The sequence below is a fragment of the Adiantum capillus-veneris genome, chromosome 27, assembly GCF_014529385.1.
Source record: "Adiantum capillus-veneris isolate H3 chromosome 27, ASM1452938v2, whole genome shotgun sequence".
NCBI lineage: Eukaryota > Viridiplantae > Streptophyta > Polypodiopsida > Polypodiales > Pteridaceae > Adiantum > Adiantum capillus-veneris.
In genome coordinates this window covers 15,460,718-15,487,638 of record NC_140957.1, presented here as the reverse complement: position 1 = coordinate 15,487,638, position 26,921 = coordinate 15,460,718, and the positions used below count along the sequence as shown (strand labels likewise).

The following is a 26,921-nucleotide window of genomic DNA, read 5'->3' as shown; positions in this document are numbered from 1 at the left end:
GTCATTAGAGATATTTTCTTGTGATAACTATTGCGGCTGCAAAGGCAAAATCTATCCATTTGCAGGGATGTATGTCTCTCCTAGTTTCCTAGGACTACTCTCTCTCTCTCTCTCTCTCTCTCTCTCTCTCTCACACACACACACACACACACACACACACACACACACGGTGCCGTTCAACCCTAGAGTCGATAGAAAAGAACGGTCCCCCTCCCCCTTCCCCCCCCCCAAATCTCTCTTTCCAGGTGAGGTTGTTGTCAGAGATGAGCTCCCATAAGGGGGGTTGCAAGAGAGTGCCACAGGAGGATGAAGAGGGTGTGGGCACGGGGAGGGGGTTTAGGTGAAGCAGAGTTTGGCGGGGAGGAAGAGGCTCACGGAGATCTTAGTGAAAATTTTTATGATTGAGCCAGTAGTAGCAGTAGTGTGCTGATGACACCATACGAGGAGAAATTCCCCCTTCTTGGACTACAGAAGAAACTTATGTTGGGAGACTTTTTGAAGACCAGGAAATGGTCTTGGTGACTATACATTATACATGTTATTATGGAGATCACACCTTTGTGGTGATCGGCTTTGTGCATTTATCTTGAGACTCTGCCTTGAGATGTTTATTTAAACAAGGACATTTTTCTTGTGGAGAGAGAGAGAGGATCATGAATTTGGAAGCTTGTAACCATACACAGTGCTCAAAAATTATCGATGCTCAAATCAGTAATAAATCAAATCCGATCTTTCTCTAAAAGCCTAATTAAAAAGAAATGTGAAATCTAATTCGATTGCAACACACCGAACAAGTGACAAAACTTCAAATGCAAGTACCTACCTCATGATACCTGAGCAAGGGGCAACATCACTCAGTGCCCAAAATCTGTATTAAGCCCCTCCCTCTATCTTCGAATCTTCTTTGGTATAACTCACACCAAAAATCTTGTCATCAAGAAACCACCCAACAATGCACACTTCATGCTGATTCCATGTCCCAAATCACCTCACATTACAACCTTTGCAAAGGTGGCATTCAAGGTCTTTACAGTAGCATGAAATCTCACCTTCTTCTTCTCACATTCAAGAGTCTCTTCCACCTAGCTGTTTTTGCACAGTGTCATTCTCATCGTGAAGCCTATCATTGCCAAAGCTCCTTGTAGCCAAGTGCATTTGCTGTTAGAGGTCTAACACAGCTGATACTGCCCTTGTCTTCATCTGATGATAGCGATGAGGATGATGATGACGGCGAGGAGGAGGAGGACAACGACGACGCGCTCCTTGATCCATTCACATTCTTATATGTGTACCACCTCGCACATGCCACATACAAAACACAGTTCAAAGAGCTGATTCCAGTAAGAAGCCAATAAAAGTAGTCTAGGTGGCTGTCGTTAAGGTTGTTTCCTATCCAACCTTCATGATCACTAGTGCTGGTAGAATTGCAAACTATAGTGACAAGAAGGCCACTGATAAAGCTGCCAATGGCTATGGTGCTCAGATAGAGAGCAGCTCCAAGACTCCGCATAGAGTCAGGTGCTTGGTCATAGAAAAATTCAAGCTGCCCAACCGAAATGAATACTTCACACACTCCTGTGAGGACATATTGCGGAAGAAGCCAAAATATGGTCATGGGCACCATGGCCCTTGGGTGGTCCGCCAGGCCATGGTCTCTAGCAACACGTAAGCGCTTCATTTCAACCAATGCTGCTGCCCCAATTGAGATTGTGGAAATTACCTGCCCAATTCCTATCCTTTGCAGTATGGTAAGGCCCCTTTCATGGCCTGTGATTCGCCTGGCAAAGGGCACAAAATACTTGTCGTACAAGGGCAGGAGGATGCATATTGTCATCGTAATAAAGAGAGGAAAAGATGCTGCAGGTATGTCAAAATGCGGTCCCACGCTCCTGTTCATGGTCGTCCCCTGGCTTAAGAAGAGGGTGCCCACTTGGGCAAATACAGCAGAGAAGATCAAGTTGGTGACCCAAATGGGCAGCATTCTGATGAGCAACTTCACCTCTTCTACTTGTGTGACAGGGCACAACATCCAAGGGTTTGGCTTGTTTGTAGAACTGTATACAGAGTCATCAGGCAGCATCACTGCAGCTCTATCAAGAAACCTGCACGAGAAGATGAGGTCATGTCTTTCACACTTCCATTAGTTAAGTGCTGTATGTGTACACTATGCCTATGGACCATGGTGGTCTCAACGACTCGCCTCTGTTAAAGGCCTAGCACCAAAGCAATGAAAGCCACATTAGGCTTTCCTTAAATCTCAGCCGTAACCACGCTCATTGCATGTAAAAGCCATCTTCTTGTATGTGAAATGTGCTGTTCCGTTCTGAGATCTGTAGCCCTCAATTTTCTAACTTGCAGAAATGGATGTGCTATGTCTTGATACCATTCGTGCCATATTCTTGATGCATACAACTGTCTGGCCCAATACAATCACTTACTCAAACTCATTGCTGTGAGGAAGCTTAGACTTCTGTGCGAACACCAAGTTTCCATCTTCCACCTCATAAAGAAACCTTTCACTCGAAACAGGTAAGGAAATATGCCATTTCCGAGAAGCCGCTACAACAACCTGGGCAACTCTGGTTATGGGGCTTCCAGATGGCATTTGGTGCCTGTAAGCTGGGGTACCGAGAAAGAATAGAGCTGCAGCAATGCCAGTTGCCACCATTGCAGCCCCATATCCAGAAGACCACCCAAGATTTTCTTCTGCATACACCAATAAACTCACTGATAGCATAGTGCCGAAACTTATGCTCACAAACCACCAATTCAAGAAGGACATCTTTCTCTTGCTTTCAATGGGATCCATCTCATCAAACTGATCACCAGCAAAGGAGGAAACATTCGACTTGATGCCTCCAGCACCCAATGCCATCAGGTACAGAGCAAAATAGAAGAATCCGATTTGTGCTTTTGATGCAGGAGGGCATATGATAGAGTTGTCTGCAAGCCTCTGGCATGGGAAGGGCTTAAGTGAAGGCAATGAAACCGCCATGGTGACAAGAACGAGGGCCTGCAATCAAAAAACTTGACATAGGAAATTTGAGCAAAGCAGCTGATGCAGAACACTCACTATGTTGAGCAATTCAAATGGGGCCATGCAATTAAGTACAATAGTCCAGCAAAAAACTTCAAAAAGGTGCCACAGAAACAAACTTCACAATATAAAAGTGAGATTGTACAATTGGACAAGGGATAACAACAAGCTCAAAACAAATTGCCATGTCAGCTCCAAGCACCCTATTTAGTTCAATCTAATTTACATAGCATCCAAAGAAGAAAAAAAGGCCATTAAAAAAAACGTACATTGCAAAAAATTTAACACTGCAAATCTCCCAAGTAGGTAAGGATGCAGCCAATGATCTAACTTGTAAAGCATCCCACCTTGCTTCCAAAGATAGTTGTCACAACCGTATGCAGATCATTATGAGGTTGGGCTTACAAGTACAATCGTCAAAATCCCCCATACTGCGAGGTTTCTTATCTAGGCAAACACTAGACTTCTGTGTTATCAACATGCATCAAAACTTTAGCAGATGCATGTGATACAACTCACCAAAAAGTAGCCACATAAGAAGAGGGTAAGTGTCCAGTACCGACCCAAACAAGCATCAGCTAGGAATGCTCCAATAAGAGGGGTGAGAAATGTGGTGCCAGTCCAATTGTTAACATTTCTGGCAGATTCAGCTATGCCTTCATGTAGCTCCCTTGTCAAATATATCACAAGATTTGAAGATATTGCATAAAAAGCCACCCTTTCACAAACTTCGCAACCTAAGGGGGCCACAAATAACCCAAGTTAATGTAATGAGTGGTTTAACATACTTCAAACTTCAACGTATTCGTATAGTTGCAAGTGTGCATATCCATGTGGTTTTGCACATGCATGCAAAGATTCTGATGCAATAATCAGGCCTCTGATATAATTTTGCTCACTCAGATTAATGCTTCAGCCATCTCATTGGTCATAGCAGTTAGCTGTGTTCTGCTGCCAAAAGAGGAGTATGTATGTGTATGCCCACACATGCGTGCACAAGTGTGTATGTGTTCCATGTGTGTATGGGCACACATGCATACACTGACACATGAACATGCCTGCATGCATACGGACTGCCAACGTATGTGAGTGTGCATGAATGAGCGCGTACACACACACACACACACACACAAAAATAAAATGAATGCATACATATTATCGTCCTACTAAATGGAGATGCATGCGGTAATTTGCACCGTGTACCAAAAATCAGGAAGCAAGCTTTCCAGTTGCCAGTCTTAGATTTGGACGCCGGCTTGCCATGCATGTCGATGGCAGAGTCTTGAACTATGTCACGATCAAATGGCACAGCTGGGGATGCTGATGGGGTGGGTGGCCCCATCTTCGCCAGCTTGAGAAAGATATCTGCGGGTAGCACTTTGACACCCAAGATCGGGTCCACATTCTCGCTGTTTTCCTTGCTCTCCATCTCTTAGATGAAATATCTGCGCACCTGCCTGTATATTAAGAGAACCCATGTGCTCATGAGTTGAGTCCTAGCAGATCCTCTCTCTCTCTCTCTCTCTCTCTCTCTCTCTCTCTCAAACGAGAAAATGTACCTGCAGCGAGAAGACCATGGGTGAGAAATGAAGCACAATGAGCCGGCACTAAGACGCCTTGCGCATCAAATACGATCCCTCTGCTCTGCGACATCTCTGCATTTTGCGTGGTCGTTAAAGAATTGGCAAAACGTAATGAGAGAGAGAGAGAGAGAGAGAGGCACGCCTCTTTGAAAATTTCCTCTCTCTTACCTACCGTTCGTCTCAAAATCTTCACAATTGTGAGTTTTGCTAATTGTATGTGTAGCCATAGGGAGGTGAAAAGGATTGCACAAAAGAGGAGGGGGGCATTGGAGTGCATCCAAGCTCGAGTAGTGGTAAGTAAAAACGCATGCAGTAGGAAGAGAGATATATATCCACAATTCCAAAGGTGATAAGGGAATTTATGAAACGAGGGAATGAGACCACAAGCATAGATATGCATAGAATCTGACCACAATATTGATTCCTTTTTTACAGTCTCACAAAATCCTTCTTGTTGCTCCGCATGATAACACCACTCGCTCTCCATCAAGCTACCATTTTTCTTCTTACAAGCTGTTACATCACTTTTTCCCCACGCCACCTACTCACACAATTACTTTCCAGGCACCCACACTATTGGCATGTCTTTGTCTGAATGACATTGGCTTTCATGACATAATCTATCATACCACAATTCTCTCCACATGCTCAACCTCCCTACATTCTTTCTCACTTACATAAGGACCACACCTGGGTTCACTATCGCAACATTATCTCAATTGTACATACACATCATGTTGGTTTGTTGTCCCTTCATACCATCTACACCTTGCATATTTCCACTCCACATATTAGCTCTTATCTCATGCAAGAACCTCATCCTATTTCTCTCCATCTATCTTGCATTCGCAGCCCACACACTAGTCAATACATCCATCTAGCCCTCGACCACACTGCCCCAACACCATATCCCCATGGCTTCACAACTCCATTGCCTCTGAAACCGACCAATGGGACCACCAAAGAGTAGTAAAACTCAGCATGGAACCAATTGTTGCAATCTAAATGTCCCCATAGCTTCTTAACACAAAAATTTTGTGATATCTGATTTATGAATGGAATCCAAACTTTGACATGTAGAGTGAAAGAGAGGAGTTAGAGAAAATGACACCAAATTGGCCCCAAATAGTGGTATCCCTTTCTACAAAGGCTCTTTAGTTAATTATATTAGGTACTGAGCGGACCATAGTTGTGGTGGTTGTTGTGGCTTAGGTCTGACAAGTGCTAGTTGATGCTTGCTCAGTTTCTTATTGACTTTTATCCTTGTGATATAGGAGGCTCTTTTGTTAATTCTATTGCAATTTTTGGAGTTGTACCTCGTAGTGGTATCATAACTTTGCCTTCTAATGTTCTACCTACCAGTCTTCAGCTTTCTTCTTTGCAGATATACCTGCTTGTTTCTTAGCCTTGGCGTTCAGCTAGTCCCAATACTCTTTTGATTATTTCTTTCTAGATTGTTGTGCCTCTAGCAAGCTATAAGTACTGGGACCAGTGCTCAACTAGTCCCAACACTCTTTTGATAATTTATCTCTAAATTGTTGTGCTTGTAGCAAGGTACTACACATAGGAAAGCTGCCAAACTAGAGGATGATTTGGAGATGCACCAAACTATCTTGGAAATTTCTCACATAATTGTCGCTAAAGAATCACAAGCTAGCTTATCACTTGGAAACACCTCATCACTCCCACAACAGATCTAGTGTTTGGTATGTCACCATGACGCCTCCCCCTATCTTGTCTCAGTTCATACTTCCAAAGCCTAGAGACACAATGAAAAAGTAGCCCTTGATTTGACCACTTTTCAATGTACAATCACCAAGAAAATTATATGGTGATGCATAGAATTTTGTGATGCATCATCCCCTTAAGTTTCACGAGGTTTTTCATTATGAAAATGGAGTACTCAAATAGTTTTCCTTTGGAGGTCCTTCTGGCATCTCCTCCTCATTACCCAAAGAGATTCTTCTTTTGGAGGTCTCACTACTAGGAGGCCTCACAGGAATTCTCTCTTCTTGGGCATTTGGGGGAACTTGAGTGTGAAGGGCTTGAATTTGACCTCTCCTTATAAAAAAAGGGTTCCCCATTGCTTCTTGTAACTTGTCAACAAGGTAGTTGATGACTCTGCAACTATCATCAAATGTTATACCACGAGCCAAATCTAAGTTGTCAATATTAATTAAATTCTCTTGATTATGTAGGGCCATGATTAAATTTCCTTATATGTGTATGCTACCTCTTTCCTTGGCACTTCTAAAACTTTGGCTACCACTCCTCTTATCCCTTGAAAATTAGCACTCGAGTAACTATACCCATGGTTTATAATATTGTTTGTTGCAAAGAGTAGTGGGGTGGATATAACTTTGCTAGGTTGGCATCGATTCCTATCGAGCTTGCTAATAGCTCAATAAGCCATAGGCAACTCCTAAAAGACTCAATTATTAAGACCGTAGTTCCTGATGGCGTCCCTTGTACCCCGTAAACAGGCATACCAACCAAGTTAATAAATCCTAGTCCCACTTAACCTATTGCAATGAATAACTCCAACCTTTCATGGATTACTCAAGGAACTCTCTTCTTAGGCAAGAAAAGAGAAACCTTGTGATACCAATGCCAAAGAATCTAATACTTACTTCTAGATTCAATGGAATTTAATTATGAAAGGATGAGAGAGACAGCAAGGAGAAGATAGGTTATGCAGGGCTAAATTCTTTACACAAACACACATTAAAAACACTTTAACCATGTACATAATTCAAAGAGAATAACCAATTGAGATTGACAACTTAATGAGGACTGGATTTGCTTGGAGTCGGCGGTCCCCCCTCCAAAAGGACTTGTATTATAATCCTCTTAAATGAGATCTTGTTACAATACATTTTTGTGCTCTTGCAGAGCCTTTCTTGAATCAATAAGATGGTGTCTTCGAGATTCCATGGTATAACCCTCCTTCCCAAACCCTAAACACCCCAGCGGGGAGAAAGGAACTGCGGGGAAAGAGGAAGATGAAGGTGGAGAGAAGTATTTTTCAAGCAAGAGAATTGATATTCCATGTACACTTGCTCATAAAAAAGATCTTAGCATATGTTAGTAATAGAGTAATAGAGATGGAGAAGAAGAAACTTTCATTGGCTTGGATTTGCATCCATAGCCAAGAGCTTGAGCATAGAGTCCATCTCTAGAGCTCCCATGAGAGAGAGAGAGAGAGAGAGAGAGAGAGAGAGAGAGAGAGAGAGAGAGAGAGAGACAAAGAGAGAGACAGCTTGATTTTCCAATCTTGGACACTTGAGAGAGTGTCTGAGAGAAGCAAGAGCTTCAAAAATGCAACGAGCCCTCTCGTATATAGCTATGCAAGTGTGCAACTAGACTTGAATAAGAATGCTTCACACTTGACCAATGAGGTGAGAACACCTCCGAAAGAAACTCAAGCATGCCCAACACTTGTCCTCTCTTGCCTTGCATGCTACCCCCCCCCCCCCCTCCCCCTCTCTCGGGACTCATCTTGGCAAGAGGAAACACCACACACACTCACACACTTGTTAAGTTCACTCAAAGCAAGTGTAGGCTACTTTGGACATGTGGCTTAGTTAAGCTTAGTAAACCAAGACCAGAGTAAACTTAAAGCAAGTGTAGGCTACTTTGGACATGTGGATTGATTAAGCTTAGTAAACCAAGACTAGAGTCAACTTACTAACTGAGGAAGGGCTTATCTAACCTTATTCTTTAGCTTTTCCCTTTTGTTTAATAAAAACCATAAACTTGCGTTTTAATTAATTCTATCACTCTACACTCATCGCATGCCGCGTGCTCTTCAAGTGTTATATAGTGCTTTGATTAGAGACTTTTACTCTGTGTGTGTGTGTGTGTGTGTGTGTGTGTGTGTGTGTGTGTGTGTGTGTGTGTGTGTGTGTGTGTGTGTGTGAAAGAGAGAGAAAGGGGGAGAGAGATGTGGTGGGAAAAATCCCATGAAGAAGATACGTACAAAATTGTTGAAGATTAGGAACAAATTTTTTTATCTCCTGCCACTCGTAAACCCCCAACCCCCCCCCACCCCCACCCCCCTTTTTCAACTCCATCTCTGTCACACACAGACTTTTTAGTGGCCTTTAAATTTCTCTTACCCTACTTTAAATTTCTCTTACTCACATCACATTATTAAACTCTAGCTTCACCTACAACTATACCTTAAATATGCAGGTTTTAAAAACCTTTCCTAATTTGGATTGGGTGGGAGCACTAAAGTATATAGTGGCCTTCCTAAATGGTGAATTATACTATACCTTGGCTGAAATTACCTTACTTGTAAGACATTGTGTGAACAAGAACAAAGACCTTCACTCTGGCTCTCTACATTCTAGACGATTACCTACTCTAACAAACCATGTCATCATTACACAACACTCCAACAAGGCAATTGATGTGGAAGCGCTATCTCCCTCCTCTATTTATGGTGAGCATCACTAAGTCTCATATGCGCTTTGGTGCAATTTATCCTATTTATTACACAATTTTTTTCAAATTGCACATGGCTCGACCTATGATTCTTAGGTATCCCTATCAAGTAGTCATAATACTCTAAATATTAGTACATTGAATCTATAAAACCTTTCTATTTGATTTATCTTACATGATAAGGTCTAGGGGACTCCATGATAGTGTCTTTGTGCATTTAAAAATTATTTTTAGACCTCATAGGTAGTGCATTGGTGTTTTCTATTTGGAATACCTTACGCGCCATATTCTTTATGCAACATACTAAGGTGGGTGATTTGGATTTAAAATGGCTTGTATAGAAGGATGTACTTATGGTATCAAAACATTGCATTACTAGTAACCTCTCTTGAAATACTTCATCTGCCAGTACTTCATACATATTAAGTACTTCATCTGCTAATACTTAATAAATGTATAGAAATGGGAGTCTTACCTTAAAAGTTATTCCTAATGGCTTCAAAAAAATTGAAAGGTATTCCTAATTCAAAGATTCCCTCAACAACAACAAAAACGATGCGCTAGTCTATAGCACGTAGCAACAGTCAATGACGATGCACGTAAATTTGCAATAGTATCAGCTAGACATGAGAATGATGGATGCAACACACACACACACAGGGGACACTTTGAAGAGAAGAAAATGCTAAAGGGAAAATCAAAGAGAAGAGAAACACTTCATTATATGGACACAAAAGGTCTCTTGACTTTCCACCTTCACATGTCTTTTGACTTTCCACTTTCATATGTCTTTTTATTTCCTAAACACACCTTTCACTTATGCACTTAATATACTTTGAAAGAATTTTTATTTTCATGAGATTGGGGAGACCTAATTACTTCTTTTAAAAAAAGTCTTGAATTAAAGCCAATTTTGACTATGATGGAATATTATTTGAAAGCTTGTCTAGTTTTTGGACCCAAATGATTTATGGTTTATCAATTTAATAATACTTGAAGTGGTTTTTTCTATACCTCTGTTGCTTAGATAGGGGGTTTAGGTGCAGACTTGGGATTCTCACTATATCCTCCCTTCCGAATTATTTGCAATCTCTAAAGTGGTGGTGATTTATACCACAGGTTGGTTACACTATGAATGCATTTGTTGGTGTTGATAGTGTACCCTCATTTCACTTGAGCTCATATAATTTTATGTTTTTGGTACCCATTGCCATTTGATATTGTATTGATAACTTTTTGATGCTTCTTTACGGGGTGGTTTGAAATAAGTTGGGTATGTGGTGCATAAATACCATCCTTGCATGACCATTTATCTTATGGGTCTATGAAGGAACTGTTTATTACCATATGAATTTTGTTATGGCTGATAATGAATACCTTTGGTCTCTATTTCTATTTGGCTACTTGCCTTTGACTGTTGGATTCTAACAATGAGTTTTAGAAGACTACTTTGCAAAGAAGTTTTTTTATGTCTAGCTTGCCATGGATTCTGGCTTTTCTTAAGATAAGGGTTTTAGAAAAAAAAATAGTAATCCATATGGATCTTCCTTCTATGGGGGTAAATTTATGTACTTGCTTAGGGCTCTCTTGCTAACCTTTTATGTGATATGTTGCCAATCTATAGAATTGCAGACCCTTCTTTGCAAGAGTATTACTTTGATTGCTTTTAAATAGTCCGTTTGCACAAATTGCATTGACCTTTGCCCGTATGGTGGGTATTGGCAGAGGTGTATCTCTTTTACCTATTTTGACAAACTAAGATCCTTCATCCTCCAGTATCTGATGATGGCTTATTGTTGCTACTTGTGCAGTAATTTGACATAGATTGTTGCCACCATCTCAAGCTTAATGAGGTTTGTAGGTGGAATACTAGGATCTTTGTTACCAATTTGACTATTGGCATATGACTCCCATTTATTTGAGGTCATTTTGTATAAGATGGGAAATCTTCTTTGGCATATGATGACAAATTTATACTAGTTTGGCACCTATTGCCACTTGGTATTGTGTTGATTTGTAGATAGCTCTTATGGGGCACTTTGGTATAAGTTGGGTATGTGGTGCCTAAATACCTTCCTTGAATGACCACTGATCTTTTAGGCCTCTATAGGAATTGCTAATTACCATATGTCTCAATAGTGGTTACCTTTGGTCTTTGTTTCTGTTTGGTTGCTTATCTTTGACTATTGAAATTTGGAAATGAGTTTTAGAAGATTACTTTGCAAAGAAGTTTTTTCATATACCTAACATGCTAAGGATTTTGGCTTTTCTTGAGATTAGGGTTTTGGAAAAACATTAATCCATGATGAATCTTCCTTTGTCTTCTAATTTCTAACTATTGACTTATTGATGCCCCTTATGGTGTACTTTGGCATCGATTATCGCCTACAAGCTCGGGCTTCATGATGATTGTAGGTGGAATACCACTAAGAGATGACTCCCATATATCTAAGGTTGGCTTGTCTTTGGTAGTTGGGTGTAGATGACTGGTTGCACTTTGTAGCTTGCCAACATTAAAGTATCGACTTCCTTACTGTGGTTTCTTGATGCAAACTGATATATGGTTTTTGGCTTGTGCTTGCATACTATATTGCATCATAAATTATTGGGATAATTTAGTTTATTTGTGGGGGAATTGTATCATTTCTACCATTGAGGGATCTACAATTTTTTTTTCAAAGTGTTGATCATAGTATGTCTAGTGATATATGACTCCCAAATATCTGAACTTGTTTTGTCTCTAGCAGTTGGATGTAGATGGCTGGTTGCAATTTGTGCCTGAAAACTATAAACTATTAATTTCCTAGCTATGGTTTTGTGTTGCAAACTGATATATGGTTCTTGATTTTCACTTGCACTTGTATTGTAGAAATTAGTGGGGATTTTGTAGTTTATGTATGGGAGAATTCTATTAAATTTTTCCACACACAACAGTAGTATCATTCGATGATTGGCTAGTTTTTTCAAGTTGATGGAACACTTGAGTAGATTTTCTCTTGTTCTTGACTTTAACAATTTGATTCTCCAGACAATAATTTCATTAACGTGATCACAAAGATGCGAATGTTGGAATTAGGGTTGTAGGAAAACACACACAACTCAAAGGAAGCTCAAGGCACACAATAGAGAGTGTTTTACTTATTGTGCAATGGAAAGATAAGATAGCCCTAGAGGGATGGGGGTATATACAATGCCCGAAGGGAAAAACCTCTTAGTGAGGGAAAAAATACTCCAACGGTCCTAAGTGTGTTCACACACATCACTACCACGTGTATATGGTAACAAATCTCCCCTGGGAGTGATCCAGTGAACGAGAGCTAGCACATAGAGTATAGGTAAGTGCCATGCCTTGAGGACATGATTAGTCCACAAAGGGGAGTAAGCCCAAAGTGTTGCGAGAAGCTTTGAACTTATCATGAGAGAATGCCTTTGTGAAAAGATCTGCAAGGTTGTCCTATGTTGGCACATAAGCCAAGATGATCTCTCTTGTTGAGAGCCTCACCCTGACATAGTGGTAATGCACCTCAATGTGCTTTGTGTGAGCATGAAAAACTGGGTTCATTGCAAATGCCAATGTGCTCTGACTGTCAATGTAGATAGTGTTGGTAGTGTCTTGTCCAACACCCAAATCAGCCATAAGCGTTTAAGCAATACATACCCAATTGTAGCTATGAAGACTACTTGTACTTAGCCTCACAACTGGAAGTGGCTACAGTAGGTTTCTTCTTGCTCAACTATGACATGCACGAATTTCTCAAGCATGAAACAAAAACCACTCGTGGACATTCGCATGTCAAAACAACCATCCCATTTTGAATCCAAAAAGGCGTGTAATTATGTGGCGATGATCCACCTTTGGGATAAAACAAGCCGAGATGTAAAGTGCCACTCAAGTAGCAAAAAATACTCTTGACAGCAGACTGCCAATGGTTAGACCCTAGGCTATGCATAAATCTACTGACCTGTGAGACTACAACTTGAATATCCGGCCTCCTGTTGCATACATAAATAAGGCATCCAATAGAAATTTGGTAAAGAGTGACATCAACAATATCACGAGCATCATGAAGACTCAATTTTTAACCTTTTTCCATGGGAGTGGCAATAGGTTTGCAATCCTCAAGTCCAAACTTACATAGCAATGTCTATATGTAACTTATTTGGCATAAGGCAACACCACCATCACACTGCTGAAACTGTGTGCCCAAGTAATGATGCAATATCCCCAAATCTTTCATCTTGAAAGTAGCATTCAAATCAGCCTTAAATTTTTAGCAATATGTCTTTCATTTGGTCCAGTGATCCGCAAGTCATCCACATAGAGAACGACAATGAGAAGTACATCACCCTCATGATTTAAATACAATGTGCTTTCTGTTGGACTGTTACAAAAGCCTCGTTTGACCAGATGAGTATCAGCTTTCTCATACCAAGCACAAGGAGATTGCTTCAACCCATACAAAGATTTCTTACATTTGCACTCTTTGTCTCTTGTCCTTTCTTGACAAAACCGCGAGGCTGTGTTACATAAACTTCCTCAAATATGTCACCATTCAAGAAAACACTAACAATGTCTGACTGATATACATCCCAACAAAATGAGCTACCAATGCACATAGCAAATGCACAGTATTCATACGAGAAATGGGAGTAAAAATCTCTTCATAATCTATGTCTTTTTGCTATGCATAACCCTTTGCAACAAGTCGAGCCTTATAGCGATCAATCTCACCATTCAGCTTGTGTTTCAACTTGTAAACCCACTTTGTACCAATGGCCTTTTTGCCAAGAGGGAAATCACATAAAGTCCATGTGTCATTTTCTATAAGTGCGTCATATTCAGATTGCATGGCAGCCATCCAATTTTTTGAATTCAGTGCTTCATCAAAAGACAGAGGTTCCTCAACATCACATAAGCTAGACATAGTCAAAGCATAAAAATATGATGCATAAGATGGATGGTGAGAATCTGAACGAGTATGACTAGACAAAGGTGCATCCAATTTACTGTCATGCAAGTATGCACCAACCATTTTGGCATACCTCTAGCCTTCTCACTTTCATCCCTTTCCTCATCAAGTACATAATGTACATATGCATCAATAATAAGCCGATCTGTAACATTTTCTAAAATCCCCATAGGCTGTACATTTGCCTCATTTGAATTTACATTAGAGCTTCCATCACTAAAAAGAGACAACAAACTGTCATAAATGTCCTGTGAGCTTATATTACTGTCTCTAGTACATGACGACAAGGGCTAAACAAAATTTTCCATAAACACAATATCTCGTAAAACCAAGATACACTTTGTTTGCCGATGATACAACATGTAACCTTTTCTTTCAGCACTATAACCAACAAATATGTTCCTAACAGTCTTATCATCCAATTTTCTGTGCTACGTTTGTGGCACCAAAGCATAAGCCAAACAACCAAAAAACGTGCATGTGCTCAATAGAAGGCTTTCTATCATGCCATTCTTCATAAGAAGTCAAGATTTTGTAGGCACACTTGTTAAGTACATAAGTGGCACACATAATAGCCAAAAGCCAAAACAAATGTGGTAAAGCTTGACTTTTGACCATACATTGTGTCATTTCCATAAGATACTTGTTTTTCTCTCAGCAACACCATTTTTTTGAGGTGTATACTGCATTGTACATTGGTGTTTTATCCCATGACTATCTAGAAATGCATTAAATTCATGAAACATATATTCCCCCCCTCAATCAAAACAAAGGGTGCCCATAGTAATTTTGAGACATTTTCAGCCATAGCCAGAAATTTCTTGAATCACATAAACGCTTCGGACTTAGCTTTAAGTAGATAGATATACCCATGCATGACTGGGGTAATCATCAATTAAAGTCACAAAGTTTAGGTAGTTTCCCAAGGACAGAGTTTGCATGGGCCCACAAACATCACTATGCACAAGCTGCAACCTGCATGTAGCCCTAGTTGAACCATCCTTTGAAATATCGAACGCTACATCTTACCCAAAATATAGCCTTCACAAACATGTTTGACAGGTGCTTCAAGAGGTGGCAAAGAAGCAGCCATATTAGATTTCTACAAATGCAACAAACTAGCAAAATTCAGATGCCCAAAATGTGCATGCGAAAGTTTTGCATCGCCTTTGAATCCACAACAACATTTGCAAAATTTTTCCCATACTTGTCATACAAAGTGAGCTTATATAGCCCACATCATAAAAGGCCAAATGCAACAATTTCATCACCAAAACTGAGATCATATACTGTACATCTATCATCCACAAATTTGACTGCAAGACTAAGTTTAGCAAGTGCAGATACAGAAAAGGGATTCTTCTCGATCCTAAGTACATACAATGCATCAACAAGTGTGAAAGAACTACCATCTGCAACAATCAGTGCAATCTTCCAACTCTCTTAACCGGATAAGAGGCATTGTTGGCACAAGTGATTGTACTTCCGTGAGGACATCCTCGAGAGAGGTAAACAAGTCACGATGAGACGTAATGTGCTTTGTGGCACCACTATTAAAGTACCACACATGTGAATCTGCAACAATTGGCATGCATGCATCATGGACAACAAGATCATAAGTACACTTTGCACTAAAAGCCCACTTTGCATCTACATTAGCATCACAATCTCTTTTCACAGAAGACTCTATAATAGCCGCACTTGTATTGGACCCTATAGTTGATCCAACCTCTTTCTTCTTAGCCTCTTTTGCCTTCAATTTTTGGACACTACTTGATCAAGTGATCATTAGATTTATTATAATGGCAACGCATCTTCCTTTTTCCCTTATCACCAAAATTGCCAGACAAAGTGCTGCCAGTAAAAGCATTAGGAATAGAAGATTTTCCACTCACAAAAGAACCATGAGAAGTGGTTACATTGTTGTTATTATCACATTTTCTTTAAAAAACAATAAAAGCATATTTAATTGCACGTTGTTTAGCCCTATATTTTTTTTAAAGTGACTCTTGCAATAGAAATGTGCATAATGCATCAAGATTGACAACTTCAAGATTTCCTTGGGTATAAGTCTCCAAGTACTAGCAAAAGTCTGGAAAGAATCTGGCAAAGCATCAAGAACACTCTGCACAAGGGAACTATAAAAAATGACTTCTCCTGCAGAAGTAAGTTGCTCATCTATATCCTTGAAACCAGTGAGGAAAGTGTCCATTTTATCTTCCTCATGCATAATCTTCAACTCTAGCTCTTTACCCAACAATGCAATTTTTGCCTCATTGCGACTTTCATAAAGACTAGCCATAATATCCCAAGCCTGTTTTATAGATTTTGCTAAACAAATGTGAGGAGTAATAGTGTGCTTCACAGACAATGTGATCAATGCATGAGCTGGCGCACCTCTTACATCCCCACAAGCTTGCTCAGCCATAGGCAAAAAGTTATAACAGTAACAATCCTTGTAGAAAAACCTACAGCATCCTCAACATCGTCTGTATCCACAAAACCAGGATGTATATCAATGCCATGCACAATGTTTCGAATGCCCTTTGACACAAGGACATGTTGCATCACGTAAGCCCACATAGGGTAATTGCATCGTGTTTCTTTCTCGAAGTATTTGTCGACCTATTGGTGCTCACCAAAGCTCACAAAAATCAGAGAAAGTGAGCAAGCATGTGCTGGAGCTACTGGCAACTAATTCCCAGAGGACGCAACCTGATGCCAATTGTTAGAATTAGGGTTGCAAGAAAACACACACAGCCTGGAGGAGATGAACGAAGCTCAAGGCACACGGCAAAGTGTATTACTTAGTGTGCAATGGAAAGATAAGATAGCCCTAGAGGGATGTCCGTATATACGATGCTTGGCATGACAAAAAATTTGAACTCTCAAAGGGTCCCTATAAGGAAGTTTGACTTTGCCTCTCTTGTTCAAAGTGGGAAACCCAGTGAAGTACATAAACGCTTTGTCAGAACCCTATAAACTAACATATCATTGGAAAGATATGAGAAAGTATGCTCTAAATCCTCAAACTCCGACAAATTTGGAGTTGATTTGTAGAAGTTATGGTCTCTCCACTGAAGCTGAAATGTGGAGAGAGATTCCATTTATAAGACGAAGTTGTCACATCAAAAAAAGGAATCTTCTAGAATATAAGGAATCTGATGGCATGCTATATATCAATGGATGAATCTTGATGAGTACATTCTAAATCCAGAAGCTCCGACAAGTTTTGATTTCATTTGTACATTTTTTTACCGTGTGCTCATTTTGGACAAGAGGGAGATAGTCAAAGTCCTTATCAGACCCATTTGAGAGTCTAAAATTTCCTTAATGGGAGAAAAACATCCTGGTGAGGGAAAAAATACCACGGTGGTCCTAAATGTGTTCACACACATCACCACCACATGTATATGGTAACAAGAACTATGGTAATAACATTTAGTGATCACTTTTCAAAACACAGTCACATTAATTATTAACATGATCTTCATGTTAACCTGCAAAAACCACCCGAATCAACAAGCGTGCTAGGACGAATACAAAAAGCCCGACGGTCCATTTTGTATAAAACAAAAAGCTACTATTTTTAGCCTTTTGACTACAAAGATCCCTGGGGAGTGTGTCCTTTTTTCCAGGTACAATTAATTCTCTTGGTGAACTGACCTAAGGTTATTGAGTCACAGGTCTTAATACTAGACTGAATGTGATTCTTAATATGGTAACCACATCTCTTGGTGAACTGACCTAAGGTTACTAAGTCACAAGTCTTAATACTAGGCTCAACGCGATTCTTAATATGGTAACCACATCGTAAATGAGAAAAAAACCTTGTGGCATAAGACAAAGGTACGATGTTGGACAAATTGGGTCTCTTTAGGGTCATGCTCATTGTAACGAAGCCATTGGCTCATCAAGGGACTGAAGTTGGTTTAAGAAGATGAGTATGTACTAGAAATGAGTCGTTAGTCAGGGATTAGATTTCTTGTACTAGTGTACCGGGTATATATATAAAGATCCTTGAAGTCTTGCATTTTATAGATTTTATTTGATGTATGTTGTTTTTCACTACAGAATATGAGAGCTACAATACTTAATTGGGTGATAGAACTTCTTATTTATTTCATTGAATGTATGAGGGCTCTACAATCCTTGATTGGGTAAAACTAGACCTCGAGTGTGTTCTTGCATTGAAGATTTCATAGTTTTATTGTATGCATAATGTCATATAGAGAGTACATTGCGTACTGTGAAAGATTGTCGGTGAATGAGATTGAAATCATTGATGTTTTTTTTTTGGCAAATAATTATCATCGTTACCATGTTTGAGTTGATTATTGTTTGTTGCATATGAAATTATTTGAGCAAATAATAAAATTTACCACCAATAAAAAAAGATAATGTGATTTTTACAAATGTGTCTTATGTTTGCAAATCACATAGTGTGTAAATTTGATTGCTTTCTTGATGAAATTTTTAGTTTTAATATATATTGAAAAGTGTTGGAATTAGGGTTGCAGGGAAACACACACAATTTGAAGAAGACGAAGAAGCTTAAGCCACACAACAAAGAGTCTATTGCTTAGTGCACAATAGAAAGATAAGTTAGCCATAGAATGATGGGCATATATAAAATGTACGAGTGATCATATTAAGTTTATGTCATCTCAAGTGAATTGCTCAATGTGATCCCACTATTTATTTTGGCTTCTAGGTATTTACATGGTATCAAAGCTTTAAGCTCGTTGATTTTGGGAGACCTCGATGAGAAGAGGAAGAGGAGAATTGGCACCATTAAAAAGAGGAGGTGAAGGTGGAGAGCTTCGGCAACATTTGAAATGCAAACAGGTAGTAGCTCTGTGGATAGCTCAACTACAACATTTTGAAACACAAACAAGTGGTAACTCATGGCCAACTCAGCTGAACATTTTGAAATGCCGGTAGCAAGGGAGCATCTTGATTGGCGACGTCCTTGAGCCTTAAGCGAGTCCTTTTGAGACGCAACGTCCAATGACACTACACAAGTGCATAGGAGGCATCAATATGGAGCAGCATTTTGAAATGCCTACATGTGGCCATGTTTGAGGAAAGCTTTGGAGGCACCGGTTGAAGGTGCGTTTTGATAAACCCCTCAGGGTTGTTTTGTGAAACACCAGCAACCTTGGTAGTGAGATGGGGAATTTTTAACATGACTTCGTCTAGAGTTTTTAGAGATGCTTTGCAGAGAAGGCTTCATGGTGGCCGATGCAAGTGCATGGTGACCAACAACTGCATCTTAATGTCCAAGGAAGGAACCGATTTGTTGCTCTTGGACTTTCAATGGAATTTTGAAATGCAATGAGCTTGAGCCTCTTTGGATAGCATTTTGGAAGTTCCCCATTGCTTGTTCCCATGCAACCTCACCTTCAATGAAGAACCAAGACCAAGACCAACTATCGGCTATGGAAAGTGGATTGACTAGCTCCCAATTAGTGGCCTATGCAAGGGGGAAGTTATCAAGGGAGGTGTCAATTTGTTTGGCTTGAGATTGTGAAGTCAAAAGCAAATGCGCAAGTTTGCTAGAGGGAAAAGGCAAAGGCAAGCTTGACAAGCAAAGCAATGCCAGTACTCAGATAGCTACCTCGGTACCCACGAGCTTCGAGAACCATTGTTATAAATGTTACACAATGCTTTGTTTGGCTCAGGAATGCAAAGCTAAAGGCAGAGCGAGGACCTCACACGAAGACAAAGGCAAAGGCAAGCTAGATAGAGATAACTATGATAAATTTTTGACAAAGGAGATCGGCATGGCACACGCGGTGGCAATCACAGTGGCCACAATGCCAGTTTTCTAGTCAAGAGGCCCATTGTCACCACTAGCTTCAGCCAGAGAGAGGCTTGTGAGTGGCAAAGAGGGGCAAGCAATGCTCCCTTTAAATAGTTTGGACCATTGTGTTGGAGTTCAAGTTATCAGTGTTTGAACCCATGGACCGGAGTTCAAGGCACATACATCTTGTAGGGAACTAATCAGACGTATCTAAAACACTATGGATGAGTGCACCAATCCATTGTTGTTGGCTGAATTATGGACATGATGTGTGCCAAAGTTCATTATCTTGGAGTATTTTCGACATGATGTGTTCATAGTTCATGATTGGGGATTCTTGGATGTAATCTGGTGTTGGGTGAAGAGGGGGAGATCGACCACCTAAACTATTCAACAAAAGCTCCCAATCATCACCATCAACCTGTCCACCTCTTCTTCCAATTTCCAAGCGCACACACTCACACCTAGACTATGACACACACACACACACACACACAGTGAACATAGAATTGACATAGACATGCTTGTAGAGAGTGTAAGAAATGTGTAAGGGATGGAGACTAGATTAGAGAGTACACAACAAAATAACCATAGCATAAGAGAGTCTCGTAACATCCCTCCCACCAGGGATAGCAACTGTCCTCAGTTGCTCAATAGAGAAATCAACTGGACCGTGAGTGATGGAAAGTGTGGAGAAGGTCAAGAAAGTTGCGAAAAAACTTTTCAGGCATCCATTTGGCATCCTCTCTAGGGTGGCCCTGGAAAGTCAAAAGGTAACGGTTATAAACCATTCCAGTGCGTGTAGTGGTGGTCTCATGATCAACTATTTTATCAGGGGTCTACAAGTGAAGGTGGGTCTTCATAAATGTGGTGTGTAGGTAGGGGTCCTCAAAATGGGCGTAAAAGACTAATGTGAAAGGCATTGTGAATGTGCCAATGTGCAGGTAGTTCTAAACGAAAAGAAACATCATTAATGACAGCTGAAATTTTGAAAGGTCCATAAAAACGAGGAGCAAGCTTAACAAAGACTAGGTCCCTAGGGAGATTTACTAAGGTGGGTATAAATGCAACCCATTGCCCCCATTGTGCAAGTATCAATTCATTACCAAGGTTGGTTGGTTCAAGAGTATCTCTCTCTCTCTCTCTCTCTCTCTCTCTCTCTCTCTCTCTCTCTCTCTCTCTCTCTCTCTCTCTCTCTCTCTCTCTCTCTCTCTCTCGTGTATTCTCCCCACTACTCTATGCGTTCGCATTGTCGACTTTGACATGGTATCAAAGCTTTAAGCTCGTTGATCTTGGGAGACCACGATGAGAAGAGGAAGAGGAGAATTGGCACCGTTAAGAAGAGGAGGTGAAGGTGGAGAGCTTCTGCAGGATTTGAAATGCAAACAGTTAGTAGCTCTGTGGATAGCTTGTTACCATATACATGTGGTAGTGATGTGTGTGAACACACTAGGACCGTCGGGGCATTTTTTCCCTCTTTAGGAGGTTTTTTCCCCCAAGCATTGTATATACGCTCATCACTCTAGGGCCATCTATCTTTCCATTGCACACTAACACACTCTCTATTGTGTGCCTTGAGCTTCCTTCGTCTTCTCCAAGCTGTGTGAGTTTCTCTACAACCCTAATTCCAACAATTGGTATCAGAGAAGGTTGTCCTCCTGGGCTTAGTCGCCAGCTACTCCACCACACGCCTGCTCACTTTCTCTGATTTTAGTGAGCTTTGGCAAGCGTTCGCAGGTCGACAAAAAATCTGGGAACGCTTGTACAGCTCAGTCTGCTCAGATTTTTGATTCGGACTCATTTCGGCCTCCGTTTTCACTACAGGCAGGTCTACACAGGCAATTTTGTCATTTTGTGCAGAATTTTTGTCAGTGCCAATTTCTGCATAACAGGTGCCTTACAGTCTTCTACGGTTTGTGCTATATAGCACGTGTTGTTCCCGCTCCGTTTCTCTTATTTTTGGGCAGTTTTCACATCAGGTGCAGCATTTATCATGGCTGACAACAACACAGATGTGTTCAAGATGTTTGCTGCTGAGGACAAGTTGGATGGGGACAATTACCCTATGTGGGCTTATATGATGCAACACGTTCTTGTGTCAAAGGGCGTCTGGAATATTGTGCAGGGCATTGATGTACGTCCTGGTTCTGAGGATGTAGGCGATGTTGAGGATGTTGCAGGTCTTGCTGCAAGGATTGGTGCTATTAGAGTTGTTTTGCCTACGACAGAACAAGCTCGTTGGGATGTAAAGGATGCGCAGGCTCATGCATTGATTGCATTGTCTGTGAAGCGCACCATTGTTCCTCACATTCGTTCAGCAAAATCTGCAAAATAGGCTTGGGATATTCTAGCAGGCCTTTATGCAAGTTGCAATGAGGCTAAAATTGCTTTGTTGCATAAAGAGCTGGATTCGAAGATTATGCATGAGGAAGATGATATCGACACTTTCCTTGCTAGTGTCAAGGATATCAATGAGCAACTTATTTCTGCAGGTGAAGTCATTTCAGACAGTTCTCTTGTGCAGACCGTTCTTGATGCCTTACTAGATTCTTACCAGACTTTTTCTAGTACTTGGAGGCTGATGACCCAAGGAAATCCTGAAGTTGTCAAGTTTGATGCATTATGCACATTGTTTTGCAAGAGTCACTTTCCAGAAAAAACAATAGGCAGCGTGCAGTTGAACAAGCTTTTATTTCTTCTCAAAGAAAGGATGGTAACAGCAATAAAGCCACTTCTTATGGTTCTGCTGCAAGTGGCAAAACTTATGTTCCTAATGCTTTTGCTGGCAGCAATTCGTATGGAAATTCTGGTGATAAGGGCAAAAAGAAGATGCGTTGCCATTATTGTAAAGCTAATGATCACTTGATCAAGTCGTGTCCTAAGTTGAAGGCCAAAGAGGCTAAGAAGAAAGAGGGTGGTTCCACTACAAATGCAGCCATTGTTGAGTCTTCTATGAAAGGAGACTATGTTGCTGATGTTGATGCAGAATGGGCTTTTAGCACAGAGTGCACTTACAATCCTGTTGTCCATGATGCATGCTTGTCAATTGCTGCAGATTCACATGTGTGGTATTTCGATGGTGGTGCTACAAAGCATATTACCTCACATCGTGAATTGTTTACCTCTCTCAAGTCTATCCCTCATGGGAATTCAGTCACTTGTGCCAACAATGCCTCTTATATGGTTTAGGGAGTTGGAAAGATTGTGCTTACTGCTGCAAATGGCAGTTCCTTCACACTTATTGTTGCACTTTATGTACCTGGGATCAAGAAGAATCTCTTGTCTGTATCCACACTTGCTAGACTTGGACTTGTAGTCAAATTTGTGGATGACAGATGTACAGTTCATGATCTCAGTTTTGTGATGAAATTGTTGCATCTGGCCTTTTGTGTTGTGGGTTGTATAAGCTCACTTTGTATGCCAAGTGTGGACAAAATTTTGCAAATACAGTTGCAGATTCAAGGGCTATTTCAGATGGAAAACTTTGGCATGCATGTTTTGGTCATCTGAATTTTTCCAGTTTGTTGTGTTTGCAGAAATTTGATATGGTTGCTTCTTTGCCGCCTCTTGAAGCACCTGTCAAACATGTTTGTGAAGGCTGTATTTTGGGTAAGATGCAGTGTTCTAAGTTTCCAAAGGATGGTTCAGGTAGGGCCACATGCAGGTTGCAGCTTGTGCATAGTGATGTTTGTGGGCCCATGCAAACTCCGTCCTTGGGCAATTACCTTTACTTCGTGACTTTCATTGATGATTACTCCAGGCATGCATGGGTATTTCCGCTTAAAGAGAAGTCCAAAGTTTTTATGTGCTTCAAACAATTTTTGGCTATGGTTGAAAACGTCTCGAAATGTACTATGGGCACCCTCCGTTCCGATCGAGGGGGGAGTATATGTCTCATGAATTTAATGCATTTTTGGCTAGTCGTGGGATAAAACACCAATGTACAGTGCCTTATACAGCTCAGCAAAATGGTGTTGTTGAGAGGAAAAGCACGTCACTAACGGAAATGGCACGATGTATGGTCAAAAGTCAAGCTTTGCCGCATTCCTTTTGGCTTGAGGCCATCATGTGTGCCACTTATGTACTAAACAGGTGTCTTTGCAGTCTATTACTCCATATGAAGCATGGCATGATAGAAAGCCTTCTATTGAGCACATGCGTGTTTTTGGCTGTTTGGCATATGCTTTGGTGCCACAAACACAACGCAGAAAATTGGATGATAAGGCTGTCAAATGTATTTTTGTTGGTTATAGTGCTGAAAGCAAAGGTTACAGGTTATATCATCCGCAAACAAAGCCTATTCTAGTTTCACGGGATGTAGTGTTTGTGGAAGATTCTGTTGAGCCCTTGATGTCATGTATCTAATGTAAGCTCACAGGACATTTATGACACTTTGTTGCCTCTTTTCAGTGGTGGAAATACGAATGTAATTTCCAATGAGGAAAATCTACAGCCTATGGGGGTTTTTGAAAATGTTACAGATCAGCCTATTATTGATCCAGATGTACATGATGTACTTGATGAGGAAAGGGATGAAAATGAGAAGGCTAGAGGTATGCCAAAATGGCTGGTGCACACTTTGCGTGACAGTAAATTGGAAGCACCTTTGTCTAGTCGTACTTGTTCAGGCTCTCGCCATGCATCTTATGCATCAGATTGTTATGCTTTGGTTGTGTCTAGCTTACATGATGTTGAGGAGCCTCTATCTTTTGATGAAGCACAAAATTCAAAAAATTGGGTGGCTGCCATGCAATCAGAATATGATGCACTTATAGAAAATGGCACATGGACTTTATGTGATTTGCCTCCTGGAAAAAAGGCCATTGGTACAAAGTGGGTTTACGAGTTGAAACGCAAGTTGGATGATGAGATTGATCGCCATAAGGCTCGACTTGTTGCAAAGGGTGATGCACAGCAGAAAGGCATAGATTATGAAGAGACTTTTGCTCCCACTTGTCGATGACTACTGTGCATTTTCTATGTGCAATGCAGCTCATTTTGGTTGGGATGTACATCAATCGGACATTGTTATTGCTTTCTTGAATGGTGACATATTTGAGGAAGTTTATGTAATGCAGCCTCGCCGTTTGTCATAAAAGGATAAGAGGACAAAGTGTGCAGATGTAAGAAGGCTTTGTATGGGTTGAAGCAATCTCCTCGTGCTTGGTATGAAAAGCTGGCACTCATTTGGTTAAACGAGGCTTTCGTAAGAGTCCAACAGAAAGCACATTGTATGTAAAGCGTGAGGGTGATGTACTTCTCATTGTGGTTCTTTAAGTGGATGATTTGCTGATCACTGGACTAAATGAGAGACATATTGTTGAATTTAAGGCTGTTTTGAATGCTACTTTCAAGATGAAAGATTTGGGGCTGTTGCATCATTACTTGGGTATACAGTTTAAGCAGCGTGATGGTGGTATTGCCTTGTGTCAAAAAAGTTACATAGATACATTGCTATGTATGTTTGAACTTGAGGATTGCAAACCTATTGCCACTCCCATGGAAACAGGTTTGAACTTGAGTCTACATGATGCTGGCGATCCTACTGATGTCACTCTATACCAAACTGCTGTTGGCTGCCTCATTTATGTATGCAACACGAGGCCGGATATTCAGTTTGTAGTCTCACAGGTCAACAAATTTATGCATAGCCCAGGGTCTAAGCATTGGCAGGCTGTCAAGAGGATTTTCCACTACCTTAGTGGCACTTTACATCTTGGCTTGTTTTATCCCAAGGGGGGATCATTGCCGCCAGACTTACTTGCTTTTTCGGACTTAGATTGGGCTGGTTGTTTTGACACGTGAGTGTCCACAAGTGGTTTTTGTTTCATGCTTGGCAGTTCATGTATATCATAGTTGAGCAAGAAGCAACCTACTGTGGCCACTTCGAGTTGTGAAACTGAGTACAGGGCAGTCTTCACAGCTACGGTTGAGTGTGTATGGCTCAGACGCCTAATGGCTGATTTGGGTGTTGGAGAGGACACTGCCAACACTATCTACACTAACAGTAAGAGCGCATTGGCAGTTGCGAGGAACCCAGTTTTTCATGCTCGCACAAATCACATTGAGGTGCATTACGACTATGTCAGGGAGAGGCTCTCAGCAGGAGAGATCAGGTTGGCTTATGTGTCAACACAGGACAACCTTGCAGATCTTTTCACAAAGGCATTGTCTCGTGAGAAGTGAGAAGCTTTGGGCTTACTCCCCTTTGTGGACTGATCATGTCCTCAGGGCATGGCACTTCCCTTTACTCATGTGCCAGCTCTTGTTCACCGCATCACTCCAAGGGGGATTTGTTACCATATACATGTGGTAGTGATGTGTGTGAACACACTAGGACCGCCGGGACATTCTTTCCCTCTTTAGGAGGTTTTTTCCCTCGAGCATTGTATATACGCCCATCGCTCTAGGGCTATCTATCTTTCCATTACACACTAAGTAACACACTATCTATTGTGTGCCTTGAGCTTCCTTCGTCTTCTCCAAGCTATGTGTGTTTCTCTGCAACCCTAATTCCAACATAGCTCAGCTACAACATTTTGAAACTCAAACAGGTGGTAGGTAACTCATGGGTAGCTCAACTGCAACATTATGAAATGCTGGTAGCAAGGGAACGTATTGATTGGCGGTGTCCTTAAGCCTTAAGCGATGCGTTTTGAGATGCAACATCCAATGACACTGCACGAGTGCATAGGAGGCATCAATATGGAGTGGCATTTTGAAATGCTTACAAGTGGCCAATATTTGAGGGATTTGTTAACCATTCATACTCAATTGCATGAGCATTTTCACTACACTAGCATACCCACTATTAGGAACTTTTCATTTTACTTTTATAATATCATTCATTGAGTGGTTAGACTCTTACACAATCAAGTATTGATTCTTGCATAATCACTTAAAAAAATTTTATGACTATAAGTTAGTGCACTCTAAAGTTGTATGTTTGCAATTCATGACCCGGTCTAAAGCAAGGATCGTCATAAAGAGCATATGATCTTCTCAATAAGCATAATCTGAACGCATTTGTTTCTGTCACAAGCCATGCATAAATTTTTGTTATGTATGTTGAAAAT

General features: G+C 40.7%; 1 protein-coding gene across 1 annotated transcript; it reads right to left on the bottom strand.

Annotated features, from left to right (window-relative positions):
- Nucleotides 1-748: 748 nt before the first annotated feature.
- Nucleotides 749-4,774, bottom strand: LOC147421553 (protein NRT1/ PTR FAMILY 8.2-like). Its single transcript, XM_086503289.1, has 5 exons — nt 4,597-4,774; nt 4,241-4,494; nt 3,557-3,774; nt 2,439-3,013; nt 749-2,102 (listed from the first exon to the last, which is right to left on the bottom strand). The coding sequence occupies exons 2-5, from the start codon at nt 4,464-4,466 to the stop codon at nt 1,124-1,126; spliced, it is 1,998 nt and encodes a 665-aa protein (XP_086359415.1). The 5' UTR covers nt 4,467-4,494; nt 4,597-4,774; the 3' UTR covers nt 749-1,123.
- Between the last annotated feature and the right edge of the window lie 22,147 nt (nt 4,775-26,921).

Coding starts and splice junctions, on each gene's coding strand:
- LOC147421553 (XM_086503289.1), bottom strand. CDS start 4,466: ATGGAGAGCAAGGAAAACAGCGAGAATGTGGACCCGATCTTGGGTGTC. Junction 3,775..4,240: donor AGCTTGCTTCCTGATTTTTG/GTACACGGTGCA, acceptor TGGCCCCCTTAG/GTTGCGAAGTTTGTGAAAGG. Junction 2,103..2,438: donor CCTCACAGCAATGAGTTTGA/GTAAGTGATTGT, acceptor CTTCTCGTGCAG/GTTTCTTGATAGAGCTGCAG.